A 14414-nucleotide genomic window follows, 5' to 3' on the forward strand; every position below is an offset into this window, starting at 1 on the left:
GATCAAAAGAAGAGAACGGAGATAAAACGGTTACTGTGCCACAGTGCTTCGCTTGTTTCGATCACAGGTTTTGTACATGTCCCACAAAGGCCACAAAATTATTCTTTCTTTATGTATTGTATACTTATATAATAAAGTGTTAAGAGTCTGGTCTGGTCTGGTGACTACAGCCTCATGAACCCACACGGTGAACCTTGGACTCTTTTTTTTCCCCCACTTTTTTACTCACTCCTCATCTGCACCGCTGACCTCAGAGTCAGCCCCCAGTTGGACACTTTAATGCATATTGATAGTCACCTTACTGAGCACTGGTCACTTTAAAGATAATCACTCTAATCATGTCTGGTTTCATCCTACTGTATTGTTATGCTACATCTGTAATGGTTGACATGATCACCCTAACTAGGTCAAGTTTCACTCTATTGTCTTCAACACTTAATACTAATCTGCTCCTCAATAGTTGGGTACTTAAATGGCAATCACCCTAATCACTCCTGGTTTCACCTTATTGTCATGGACACTTAATGCTAATCACTGCTTCTTTATGTTGCTGAGCACAATTGCTCCCTGCATTGACTGTTTAACGACTGTTTAACGACTGTACTCACACCTCTGGCATAAGCTCAAAGACCTCTGTACATACACATGTAACTAGTTTCTAGAAGGTCAGCACTTTGTTTCTAAGGCTCTTTAACTGTTTACAGGTCTCCTTTAAACTTCACACATGTTTTTCTCTCCTCACAGGTTAGGTACATTATGCTATATACTGTAAGTTTTAAGTCTAACTTGTTTGGGGGATTATTGTATACAGAGGGGAGGGGGGACAGCAGTTGTGTATAGTAACTAATGTCTTGTGTCCTGCCTGTCTGTATACTGCTACTGGATGCCCTGAATTTCACTCGGGATCAATAAAGTATCTATCTATCTATCTATCTATCTATCTATCTATCTATCTATCTATCTATCTATCTATCTATCTATCTATCTATCTATCTATCTATCTATCTATCTATCTATCTATCTATCTATCTATCTCATGTGTTGAGGATGTAGTTGTCGCGCGGGCGGCCCGTGGCTCCTTTCTCGAATGTCTTCCCCGACTCTCTCTCCCTAGCTTCCAACCCTAACCACTGTCCTCCCTCTATAATAAAGGCTAAAAAGGCCCAACATAAATCTTTTAAAAAAAGAGTGTTTACGTTGGATGAATGATGTGATGCAGATGCTGTGAGATCAAAGATAATCGTTGTTAGCAATCATGATCTCTATGTCAATCCAAAAATCCTGATTAGGATTTTTGACATAATCCAGAAGCCCGATTTGAGATTGTATGGTTCTTTTCTAGTCTTCTGACTCCTTGACTTGCTTTTACCCTGCAGGTCACACCTGATGGTAGCAGCTGCTGTGTAAAGTCCCCTTCAGTATGAACTCCTGCTGCTTCCGATGAAGCAGCAGGAGCAACTTTGTGTTGGGTGTCTGTCTTGGCTCAGAACCTTTTTTAATAAAAGTTTTCTTTGGGGCGCCGGACGCCCTGTGGTTAAAGCGCCTGCCCCATGTACAGAAGCTTTAGTGCTTCTAGCACGGGTTCAAATCGACCTGTGGCATGTCAGTGCTCTCTCTCTCTCTCCCTGATCTCTGACTCTCCTCTCTCCTGTCCTGTCTCTAAAATAAAGCCATGGCAAGTTTTCTTTGCATTACATTTAGAGAGTCTGAACAAACTGCACTCAAGCTTGAACATCTGCAGGGTGACAAGATGCCAAACTTGCACAGGAGGAAAAGAAGACACTGCTTCAGTGTAAAAGAGAGAGTGCAGCTCATCACACTGGAGTTAAAAGCTGATTTCACGATTCAATGATTCTCTTCTCCTGCTGCTGGCTCTCTGAAACCCCTTTAATGTTCAAACCTCCATCTTTTGCTTTTGAGTAAAACATGTGGCAGGAAAGTAGTTCTCCTTCAAACTGCACGGTTTCGACTTTCCTCACTGTAACGTGGCAGTGGTTACACAAGCTAGAAACAACACACATTAAAGAATGAACAGATGGAATGAAGCCCTCGGCCTCAGCGTCTGCTCACAGTGTGGCACTCAGACAGCAATGTTCATAAAAAAACATCAAAAAGACACGAGTTCAACAGAGGCAAAACATACAGAGGTAACACTACAGCCAGGCCCGCCCCTCCCTGCATGCAGAAAACGCGCTGTGCGTCGGGCCCTGCGATCCATGGGGGGCCCCATTTTGCGCAAGTGAATTGAATTTCCTCGGGATCAATAAAGTATCATCATGCTCTGCAAATGCGCAAAGGATGAGCGTTCAAAAGAAAGAAAAAGTCCAAACAGGAAGGGGCTCGTGCTTCACTTGAAGGTGGGTATGTTGTTGAAATAAAAAATAAAAAACTTTGTGGCATATAAACATAAACTGCTAGCATGTCTGCTCGTGCTAATCATGAAACAGAAGAGATGATAATAATGTTGAGATGTGGACTGGAGATTACATTTTCAAGAGGCCCTGATGACCATTTATTAAATGTCTTGTTAACTGAATATTTTCAGCTTTATTGAAAAGAAGGAGTTTTTAATTGACCAGTTGGTGGTCATATGTTGGCTCAGGTTTATAGCCTATCAATCTATGTTTTTATTGTTCCACTGTTGATAGAGGCTGTTCATTTGATTTGTTAGTAATTGTAATTTATTATTATTATCATTATTATTATTATTATGTTATTGGAAGGGAGGCCCCGAAATAAAATCCTGCTTAGGGCCTCCAGTTGGCCAGGGGCGGCCCTGACTACAGCTGATGATACAGAATGAATCCTGGAGGAATAAATGTGTTCAACCAAACACCAAAGGACTACTCCTCTGACTTCTCTGAGACAGCGTGAGGATTGGATCAAGACGCAGATACAACAAAGTCTGTAACAAACAAAAGTGGCATATCCAAGAGGATGTTACAGCCCCCCTTCAAAACAAAACGTCTTCAAAGAAATCCTTGTCACTGGAAAGCTGTTCAGTTCACAAACACATGTTCATCTAAAACGTGCTCTGCGTGGTTGAGCTCAGAGGTCAGGGTTCAAGCTGCTCTCAGGCTCTCTGGTAAAAATGAGGTCTGAGAGTTCACTATTCATCTTTAGCCTATTTCAGAACGTGGCCTTAGATCCAAATACAACCTGTCCTGTAACAAAGGCTGCAAAAAACGATGTTCCCATTACAGAAGTTACCAAACGACATTATCGATTATTATCATCATCATCTGTTTTTAATGGCATACCAGCGGTGCACGGAGAGCCTCCTGAAAAAAAAAAGCTTGATCTTGGAGAAGCTTTTCATGATACTTCAACAGTTGTATTTTTAATGTAATCGGAACCAAAAACACCCCGTTGGTTTCAGGATTTGAAATCAAACAGAGAAGAGCAGCACATCTTTACATAGACGACCCTGTCACCTGCAGATCCTGCATATCCCGAGTATTCATTCTCTTTTATTTAGCTTCTGCTTCAAAGTAAGGCTGCATATAAAGACTGCTGAATTCACGACTTCTAGTTTACATGATCTGATTTGAAATGGACATCATCGACATGTCCTGTCCTATGATCATGCTCTGTAGTTGGACTTACTTGAGCTCTGTCCCTCCCTGCAGGCTGCAGCAGCAGGCACAAAACGCAGGCTTCTTCACCCTCTCGCTTTCTAAACTTTCACTCCCTCTCCCGCAGATGTCAGGCTCTGGAGCGGAGCTGCGGGGGCCTCGCCCACTTTGGGCCCTCCTCTTCCACGATGAGCTCACCGGAGATGGCCCGGGACGTGGAACACATCAAGTGACAGTGCTGCCTTCGAGGAGTGTCGGATTACAAAAAAAAAACACGCACTCAAAGTTGGAAGGATGGAAACAATCAAAACTCATCTAACTGATGTATTTTAATATTTTTTGATTTTCATTAACTGTTGGTTAACAATAACAGTAGCCTGTAATTAGGCTACTTTTAGTCGAACCCAGAGCTATAACCCAATGCCTCGGTCCAGTAATAATAAAGCCATAATGTGGCACGAGACCTCACATGGAGAGTCACGTGACCATCACGCATATTCATACATTACTTTAACCTCCATATTTAAGTCGTTAAGTGTTAATGTTTTGAACTATGGGCCCGATCATTAAAACAGATGTGCGCGCGCTCCTTGTCCGGTGACGTCACATGTCTGTGTGTGTTATAACACCGTTTTATAAGGAGAAAAAGTGTGCGCACACCCAATCAGACAGCATAACTCAAACGTGCAGGGTGGAAGAGTTGAACAATCTGTTAACCTTTCGGGGTTTTTTTGCCTCCAGATTATGTCACACACCACTTTCATTAACTCTGAATCTATCCGGAGTCCACTACAAGCCTGCGTTATTCATTCTTTAAAGGCATCTTCATCTTACCAGTGGTTAGGCCGTTCACCGTTTATTCCGAAAACCTTTGTCAGAAAATGTGCACACGTGTAATTTCATTCAGAGCAGTGACACAAGTATTATCTTGACCAGGGGCTCCCAAAGTGTTCAGCTCATGACCCGCCAACAATAAAGGTGCCAGAGACCTGGGACCCTCACAGTCCCTGAAGGTGCTTAAGCCCTATAATATATTACACAGAGACATGACAATAGGCCCATCCAACTTTATTTTTTTGTTCTGGAAAAATCATAAATACATTTAAAGCTTTATTATATCACATAGACTGAAACCATTTCTTCATGATGAATATAAAACAGCATTAAACACAAAATAAGGTTTAATAATGACCACCAGACTGATGTGAACCTGTTAAAGACTTCCCCCCTCCTCCATTACAAGGTTGACATTAAAGATTCTGCACGTTGACCACAAGAGGATTCAAACTTGCTGTCAGATTCGAACCCAAGCCCATTGCAACAAAATCCTCAACCTCTATGAGACGCATGACATAACCACTCAGCGATATGGCAACCCGTGATGGCCTTTATTTAAAATTAGAAATGTGAAATGATAGATTATATTAATATATTAAATGATAAAATGGAATCACTATGATGGAGATTTGTTGTGTTTCTTGTTGTTGGTTTAAACCAGTGCTTCTCAATTATTTTCTGTTACGCCCCCCCCTAGCAAGAAGAAAACTATTCGCGCCCCCCACTCCCCACCGTGACTATCCATCTCTGCATAACATTTTATCCTTATTAACATTAAAGAAAAGAAAAAAAGAAAGACATATGGTCAAACTTACAAACACACCGGTCTTTCCTCTTCTCCAACTGTAGTGACAGTGAAGCCAAGCGCTAAATACGCTTCGTCGTATTTCCTCGTCTTAGCTTTCGGGTGACTTTCTTTTGTCTCATTATCTTTGTCTCTCTCCGCTTTTCTTTTCATCCCTGTTAAAAACTTTTTCATGTTGGCGGTTGTTATGTTGAATAACGGAGGCTTTAGACAGAACGCAGTCGGAGCTTTCTGTTGACTCAACACTGGTAACCAAGGTAACCAAAGCAAACCTGTTGTCTTGTAAGTCGTAAAATGTTGCACTGTCGCAAACGTGACAGAAGTAACAATGACAGCGCCACTGCGGCCTACTGTAGTGGATGCGCAATTACACTTTATACTAGTACGGCCAAAAAAAAAGCCTGTTCCCCAGGGTCACACGCGCCCCCCCAGGTATCGCACCGCGCCCCCCAAAGGGGGCGCGCCCCACTATTTGAGAACCACTGGTTTAAACGCATCTATTAAATAGCTGCTCAGTTTACATTCATATAGAACCCTCACACTGCAAAGCCACATCCCATTTCTAAGCAAATTGTCTTGGTGCATGTTTGATTCAAGCAGCTTTGAAAATGGTCTCATTCATTTTCTTCTTGAAGGATCGGCTGGAGAGGAAAGCAGAGAAGGAGGTCAAGGTTACTGATTGAATGACATCCTGTGGTCGTCATCTGAAATCAGTTGCAGAAGGTTCTCACCGTGTAATTGATGTCCTCTGGTCTCGAGTCCGGGCGCTGCCATTTATGATTGGACAAAATCTTTAGGACGACCAAGCCGAAGGCTACAATCAAAACTCCTAACATGTTTGCAAAAACAGCCTCAGGTGGAAGGTTGGAATATGGCTGAAGCTTAGTGCTGTGGAGCAATACACAAAAGATGAGAACTTGAATCTGCTGTCTTCATATGTAAAAAACATTACCAGGAAACATCCGGAAACATGGCACTCACAGGACAAAGAAGAGCTTTTCGTTGATTCCTGAGATGCAGGCCGCGATGCTGAGTGTCAGTATGCTTCCTCCCATCCACACGTGTATGGGTTTCAAAAGTACACGAAGTGATGTGGGAGACCAGGGCAGGAGGAAGCCTGCCACGCCAACCACCCACTGAACGGAGCAAAGCAGAGACAATTAACTCAAATTCAACAGAGTGTCAAAATAAACACGCCCTCCTCATTAAAACACTTCACTTGAAGGTCACATATTATGTAAAAATACACTTTCACATATTTTCCAAACATTAATACGCTGTCTTCAAACCCCCGAATTATGAGAAAAGTCCATCCTCTCTGTCTTTTGCCTGTTGTACTTTTCAGAAAATGTGTGCTCTAACAGGCCATTGGGAGATTTTCCCCTCATGACATCACAAAGGGCAGTAGCCCCTCCCCCAGGTGGGTGACACTCCCACAGCTAGGTGTTTGTTCTGCCCTCTGAGTCTGCCTTCTCACCGTAAACAATAGGACATGGAGCCAGAAAGCAGCGAGTACACCCGAGCCCTTCCAGAGAGGGGGCGTGGTCAGACACAGCTCATTTACATATTTAAAGCTACAGACACAGAAACAGCCTGTTCTGAGCAGGGCTGAAATAGAGGGGTTTATAGACATGATCAAATACAGGATCAGAGTGGATTTACAACAACACACTTCACACACATGATCTCTAAGACTTATTTACACTGGTTGAGGAGGAGGAGAATATGTAACCTTTAAGAAATTATTCTAACAAACCTGCAGGGCGAAAAGAGCAGTAACAGCGATTCCAATCCAGCTGTGTAAGGAATAAAGGTTGGCAATCTTATTATGATTGTGGAAGTCGAATACAGCGCAGAGCCCGATGATTGACAGCACCAGAGAAAGAAGCATCAGTGCAGCGTGAAGAAGCTTCCAAGGGAGTTTATTCTGACCCCAGGTCAGCGGGACACGGTATAACACAGCTCCTGTCAGAGAAAATACAATACACAAAAGTGTGCTGTTTGGGTTAAATAGTGTAAGGATATTTGTCATAATATAAGCTACATAATGAGAAATGATCACATAATAAGTATGTAATATAACAGGTAAATATGTAAGAATAAATGAGTATGTAATATAACAGGTAAACCTGTAAGAATAAATAAGTATAACTAACTATATGTAAATATATGTAAATATCCACATTGGTTCAACAAAACATGTTATAACTTGTGCCCTAATGTACATAAATGTCACATTGTATGTAAATAAACTCTTTCACATATTTCTGTCATGGGCTACATCATATTGCTGCTCAAAAAAGGAGGAAGTCCCAATATCCAATTTACAAACTTCTTCTACTTCCTCCCAAGTATGCTCCATCCACGTTTATAGATAGATTACAAATGAATGCAATGATTCGTCACTGTCATGTAAATGTATATTTTCGTGGTTTTCTTCAGAAACACATCGACAGAGCAGACTATGTCTACGGGGCCTTCAATGGGACTCCAGCGCCCCCTGCAGGAACAGGTGAGTGACATCTCTCAGGCTTCATCCTTTAAGATTTACAGTCTTTGGTGTGAACACATTAACTGCACAAACAGCAGCAGTGGAGCAGGAAGTCACTCTGCTCTGTCCATCTCAAATAAACACATCAACCTAACAAACATGACGCTCATATTTCACTTCTGTTACAGCAGGAATGAAATCTATTCATAGACCACCTACAGGGGGAAACACAGCGAAATTCAACACCTAAATAAAGATATTTAACAAGAAACTGAAGAAGTGAAGCAGAAGTGAAACTCTCTCATTCTAAATGAGAAACAGGCACTTACCGAGTCCGTACAGCACGACCAGACCTGTCACCATCAGCACAGGATGCCAGTTAAACTGCTTGCCAGAACCGTCCCAGGCAAATCCGCCACGCCAATGACTGTTCCATACACTGACACACACGACACACGCCAGGCCGAGGCACAGGCAGAGCACCAGGCATGTGTAGAAGCTCACAGTGGACCTCATCCTGAAGAGACCTGCAGGCTGGAGGGACACAGTCAGAAAAGAGCCAGACACAACTTATCGTTCTGTACATCAGAGTCCAACACCAGCAGAGATCTAGAGAGAGGAGGACAGTGCAGCAGGGTTAAACATTAAGAGAAGCAGGAGGAATGAAAGAAAAGATCACGAGGCGTAAAATGAACACAGCAAGAGAGAGATCAATAAAAGCAGGTCTATAAAATATTCACCATAAAGTTCACTCACACTAAAGCAGATCAGAGAACATCAACAGCGTAAGAAGTCACTCTGAACGACTGTCATGAAGCAAACCAGTAAATGAGAACAAGTGGTGTCAATGTAAAATCCCTCAAACTCCTCGGAGTGTGGAGCTTTGATTTTCCTGTTGATCAGAGTCACCTTACCTCGTCCACAGCTGCCGTGTGACTCACAACACTTGCTGCTACTACAATGCTGAGCGCAGGGGCGTGTCCGGGGGGGATTTGTATACAAATCATATAAATGTTGTTCATTTGTGAAGATCATCCAGCTGAACTCAACAGCGACACGTCAGAAACCTGTTTGAGATTATTTTCTGCTATGATCCAAAATCCAATGACAAAAATCCCACAGGAGGATTCTGGTTCGAACCCATGGTGAAGCTACTTCCAGGTTGGCCTACAAAAATACCTCATCACTATTCCAGTCTATAAATGTATTTATGCTACTCAGACTGTTAGAAACTGTTTAAATGCACCTCTTGGTTTTATTTTAATCTAACTAAGATTTATGTTTGAATTGATTTGCTTTCAGACCATCAGTTGGGATTGAAAGGGTTTAGTTCCTCTGCGTATCCTATGCCCCCCCCCCCCCCCCCCCTCTGCATGAGTCGGTGCCCCGGGTGGGCCACCCCAGTTCTCGAGAGTCCGGACACGGCCCTGGCTGAGTGTGAGCTGAACACCATCTCCGGGTGGTGTGGTAGCTTTACGCCTGTTATCAGCCTGTGGTCTTTCTCTGTCCAACACTCACACTCCTGATTGTTCTCACTTCGTTTTTCTTCCGCTCAGATGAATTCTCACTTCCACATTCTGCGGTCGAATCATCGCCTTTGAGAGGGAACCAGTTAGAGGCAGAGGACCAGCTGCGAGACGACGGTCCGGCCAGTTTGCATCTGCTGCCTGAAAAACGAGATGAAACGTTGGAGAGAGACGCATGAATCGGAATTTTTGAGGCTCAATTTAGTGAATCCAGAAATACGACTCTCTTCTCAAACAACCGTATCCCTCCAACGCTGTTGATATGCTACTCCTTCACAGGTCAAACATGATAAGTTTGTCCAACACATTTTAAACAGAGCTATTTGGAGTGTCTGCATTGTTAGGACTGTGCGTTCTCTTCTTGTCCGTCCCTCTTCGAGCTGTGCTGCTGAAAGGCCTGACAGAAGCTGGAGCGTTCTCTGCAGGGCGCAACACGCTCGTTTGACATGAACTAACACATCATTCACCCGTCTTGAATGTGCCGGAGGGCATACAGACGACATCTACGTCACTTCCTAAACTATCTAAGAGCGAATGTTACTCAAACTGAGAAGGGGAAGTTCATCCAGGAAATGTTGGGGTTTCTACTACAACCATGTGTAACCATTAGAAATGTAAAACCTCTGCCCTCAGTGCTATAACATTAAACATAACACTCCTCCAGGGGGCGCCGACGGCATAGCGGTCTCTAATCGTTGAGAGCCGGTGTCTCATGTTTGAATCCGGCCTGTGGTTCCTTGATGTTCGTCCTCTGTCCCCACTTTTGGACTCTTTCCTGTCCTGTCTCTATAAATCGAGCCTGACTGAATAATCGGCCAGCCAATCATATCGGCCGATATTAGCAGTGACTATCAGTATTAGCGACATGTACCTCAGATATGTGCGGCTGTATCTGCCTCTGGACATCAGAACAGAGAGCTCTCTGTGTGTTTTTAAAAGTAAACTAAAGACCCACCTTTTTTATCTGGCTTTTAATTAATAGGGATTTCTGCTTGTTTGCTTATTATTCTTTCTTTTTTTTGTCAATACAAACAATTGCCCTTCTATGTACTATTCTATACTGTCTTTTCATTCTGTGAAGCACTTTGGGCTGCATGTTTTATGCATGAAAGTTGCTATACAAATAAAGCTGAGTTGAGCGTGATCCCCCTCCAGAGGGTCAAACCATGACGTAGTGATCGTCTTCTTCACTGCACTTGAGGAAACCACGTAAAAAAACACATGTCACTGAATGTGTGCATCTATCTCTACAGGCTGAAGATAGATGTGAGAAAGATATCCGACGATAAATCGGAAATAAAAAGCCCAGAAAATCTATCTTAAAACGATGAATCCTCCTGACTCCACGTGTCCAACAGGAGTGGACACTGAGCACACACGCCATTAAAAACGTTGAGTGCGAGCAGACGGAGGGGCTGTAATCAGTTTGACAGCATGGTCCTTCACATCGTCTTTGCTCAGAGTTCAGTCTGTTTCTTGGTGTTGGAGGATCAGATCAGTGGCCGGTTGACAGACTCAAGCTCTGCGGTCAGAACATCCCTCATTTAATGTTAGCTTAGGTACTTTAACAGTCTGACCATCCTCCAACGCCTCTTTTCATCTCTGCCTAACTTTCTTGCGAGTGCAGATCTTGTCAGTGTGTCACGGCCTCCTTTGACCTCAGGAAGAGTCCTAACATGATCCATGATGGTCCTTCTTCACCGTCACTCCCCTCATGACTCTTCACAGAGCAGCAGGAGCCTGTAATTCACGTGAGGACTAGACGTAGGCTGTTCTCGTGACAGCGTCAAGGTCCCTCTTAAACTGTGTCACTACCGTCCCATAAAAGACAAACACAACACACACAGCTTCAAGACACCCTAAAACCAGCACAAGGTCACGAGTCATCACAAGGAACCAGCCAATCAAATGTTCAGAGGGGGCAAGAAGAAGTGTTGTTAAGTGATTTAAATAAGATGTCCTTTCTAAATGGTGTGTATACTTATGGCAACAATGTTCAGGCCTCATTTTGTGTTTTACTTCTGGATATGATAATTATCTGGACTTGTCAGCTGAATGTCCATTAAAAAAATGCAAAAAAGAAAATAAATAAATGCACGCTTAGATTTGGGGTTTCCGGTACATTCCTTCTTGATTTGATATGAGAGTCAAACTTACAAACTACAGCAGCTACACATCAGACACATTGAATTCAAGGAAAAAATAAAATCAGGTGTGAAGTTTGGGTCAAGGTCATTCTGTTTCCGGTTAAAACGTTCAGGATGTTTTTAAACTACTGTCAAGACTCAAAACAAACCTGACCAATTCTCCCCAATTTAAAGACAGAATCCTTCAAAGTAGACATGTTTCTACTGAAGTGAAGAGTCAGTAATGAATCTATGTTTGTTTGTTTCATGAGACGGCTCGTGCGCGTCATGTGTAACGTGTGTCACCACGTGCAGTCTCACCTGTCAGCGTAGATGTGAAGAGAAAACGTCTTTAACAAACCCTTCACCTACATGTGAACACGACCGACGACAACCTCACTGTTTTGAATAACAACTGCGCAAACAAGTTAAGTAATTTCATTTCGAGCTAAGAACTCATTTCCGTATTGACAGCGCAATGCCTCGTGGGAAATGTAGTCTAATTCGGGTAGCATTTCCAGAAACTCTCGTAATTGTGAAGTCGATATTTTCTGATCATGATAAGTTGAATTATGGACGCCTGACATGATCTTTGATGATCTGTGAGTCTGATGCCTTGCTCTCCGGTATTAACAGCTGATTTATTTTTATTTTCTTTAAGTTTATATGACAGTGGAGATCCTAGAGTCTGTTGGGGCCCCAGTCAAGAGACAATTTGGGTCCATTATGTCTGCCTTTGTCACCAAAACTCTTCCTCCTGTATTTCCTGTTTCTGTTTTCTTGCTGTTTCCTTCCTTTGTCGACTTCCTTTGACAAACTTATACACTTAACTTTTACAGCATAATGCAAGGCAACAATCTGTCAGGGAGGTTTCCCACTGTCATTGCAAAATGTGCACATTTTCACAGAATAAAGACAGGAGTTTTGTGAGACTCCTGACAAAATAGAAAATGGTTTATGATGACATATTTTACCCATTATTGTAAAAATACAAAGTAGTTTCTTATAATATATACAAATTTGGTGTGATTCTAATGTGGCTGTTTGCATGTCAAATGGTTAAACAAGCTCCCCGTCTGATGGGGGCAGTGGGCTGCAAAGTTTGGGAACCCCTGATTTAAGAAAGTGTGCTGCCTCAGTGAGGAGTTATTGTTTGCTGTGACTGATATGAAAGACTGAAGTTCTAGTGATTGGACCTAAGAACCTTAGAGAGACTTTCTCTGCCGATATGACGGCCCTTAGTAGTATAAGCGTAGCCTCTAGTACCACTGTTAGGAACCTAGGAGTTCTATTTGATCAGGATATGTCCTTTGATTCCTACATTAAACAAATTTCAAGGACAGCTTATTTTCACCTTCGTAATATCTCTAAGATCAGGCAGATCCTGTCACAAAATGATGCTGAAAAACTAGTTCATGCATTTGTTACCTCCAGGTTGGATTACTGTAATTCTATTTTAGCAGGGTGCTATGGTAACTCTCTAAAGACCCTCCAACTCGTCCAAAACGCTGCAGCTCGTGTTCTTACTAGAACTAGGAAAAGGGACCACATTACTCCTGTATCAGCTTCTCTCCATTGGCTCCCTATAAAATCTAGAATAGAATTTAAAATCCTTCTGCTCACCTACAAAGCTCTAAACGGTCAGGCACCATCCTATCTTAAAGAGTTAATTGTACCGTACTATCCGACAAGAACATTACGTTCCCAGAATGCAGGCCTGCTTGTGGTGCCTATAGTCTCTAAAAGTACTATGGGAGGTAGAGCCTTTAGTTATCAGGCTCCGCTCCTTTGGAATCGTCTACCAGTCGGGGTCCGGGAGACAGAAACACTAGGTACTTTTAAGAATAGACTTAAAACTTTTCTTTTTGATAAATCTTATAGTTAGGGCTGGCTTAGGACCAGCTCATAGTTATGCTGCTATAGGCCTAGACTACCGGGGGAACTGGCACCAGGATCTCTTATCTCTCTCTCCCTCTTTCTCTCCCAGCTTTCTTATCTTATAGTAATAAGATATGTCTATAGTAACAAGCTACTGCTTGTCACTATCTTTGTATTCTAACCTCTCCTTTTGAGCTCTCTTGGGTTCCTTGGGGCTGTTGGTGAGGATGGCCTGCCCAAACAACCCCCCCCTCGCTCCTCCCCCCCCCCCCCCCCCCCCGAGGATGGCCTGCCCAGACCCGCCCCCCCCAACCTATCCCATCCTATTCTTCTTTCTGCATCTTGTCCCATCTCCCCCATCCCATTTTCAAGCCCAGCACAGTTTAGCAGATGGCTGTTCCGTCATGATCCGGGTCTGCTGAAGATTTCTGCCTGTTAAAAGGAAGTTTTTTCTTGCCACGCTATGATGGATTAAGCTGGGCTCTTGTAATATAGCCATCAGTAAGGTCCTTTACCTGCTTTTTGTAAACATAACAATGAGCATGGTCTTGTTACCTGCTCTTCTGTTAATGTTAACAGACAAACAGTAAGGTCCTTTACCTGCTTTTGTAAAGTGTCTTGAGATGTTATGAATTGACGCTATATAAATAAAGATTGATTGATTGATATGACTTACTAAAGGTGGAGGGCATTTGGTTTGGTTGACTTGTAAAGCTAGGTTGTGTTTTAGCTCCCCCTCCAGGCAGAAGAAGGTGTCTGCTAATGCCAACTGCACAGGTTTCACCTTTACTCTCAGTCACATAGGGGCTGCTAAATCTTGTTTGGGGGATTATTGTATACAGGGGGGGGGGGGGGGGGGATACAGCGGGTGTGTATTGCAACCAATGTCTTGTGTCCTGCCTGTCTGTATACTGCTACTGGATGCCCTGAATTTCCCTCGGGATCAATAAAGTATCTATCTATCTATCTATCTATCTTCCTGCTGTGTGAGGTGACGTTTGTTTTCTGCTTTTGAAGGTTTAATGTGCTGCTCGTGTCTCCTGAAAACATCCAACCAATAAACGTATCAACCTTTTAACTTTTGTATTCATGTTTTTTTTTTCATTCACATTGGGGGAACAAAGTATTGCTCTGATTTTCTGAATTAAAAGTTGTGAATTATGTTTTGTTTGATTT

The 14414-nt window shown here is 42.8% G+C and overlaps 2 protein-coding genes across 6 annotated transcripts in view; both read right to left on the reverse strand.

The window, feature by feature from the left end:
- loxl2b (lysyl oxidase-like 2b) overlaps positions 1–3715 on the reverse strand; it is a 95493-nt gene extending 91778 nt beyond the window's left edge. For both annotated transcript variants that reach the window (XM_079353558.1, XM_079353557.1), the window contains exon 1: positions 3607–3715. The gene's annotated coding sequence lies outside the window, so the exon portion shown is untranslated. The remainder of the gene's footprint in view (positions 1–3606) is intronic.
- A 911-nt stretch (positions 3716–4626) lies between these two features.
- On the reverse strand, positions 4627–11869 carry cyb561a3a (cytochrome b561 family, member A3a). Of its 4 annotated transcripts, none has more exons than XM_079348579.1 (7): positions 11682–11869; positions 9245–9375; positions 8038–8242; positions 6974–7182; positions 6199–6353; positions 5949–6105; positions 4627–5858 (listed from the first exon to the last, which is right to left on the reverse strand). In XM_079348579.1, the coding sequence occupies exons 3-7, from the start codon at positions 8222–8224 to the stop codon at positions 5832–5834; spliced, it is 735 nt and encodes a 244-aa protein (XP_079204705.1). In that variant the 5' UTR covers positions 8225–8242; positions 9245–9375; positions 11682–11869; the 3' UTR covers positions 4627–5831. The 4 variants fall into 4 exon arrangements, with proteins under 4 accessions (XP_079204705.1, XP_079204704.1, XP_079204706.1 ...); XM_079348578.1 differs by having other exon boundaries at positions 9227–9375; XM_079348580.1 differs by lacking the exon at positions 9245–9375.
- Between the last annotated feature and the right edge of the window lie 2545 nt (positions 11870–14414).

This window comes from Symphodus melops (assembly GCF_947650265.1).
Source record: "Symphodus melops genome assembly, chromosome: 1".
In the NCBI taxonomy this organism is placed as follows: domain Eukaryota; kingdom Metazoa; phylum Chordata; class Actinopteri; order Labriformes; family Labridae; genus Symphodus; species Symphodus melops.

Bases quoted from the DNA above. Each gene is read 5' to 3' on its own strand.
- cyb561a3a (XM_079348580.1), bottom strand. From the start codon at position 8,224: ATGAGGTCCACTGTGAGCTTCTACACATGCCTGGTGCTCTGCCTGTGC. The intron at 7,183-8,037 runs GTAAGTGCCTGT...TTTCTCTGACAG, and splicing joins GGTCGTGCTGTACGGACTCG to GAGCTGTGTTATACCGTGTC. The intron at 6,354-6,973 runs GTTTGTTAGAAT...TGCTCCGTTCAG, and splicing joins CTGCTCTTTTCGCCCTGCAG to TGGGTGGTTGGCGTGGCAGG.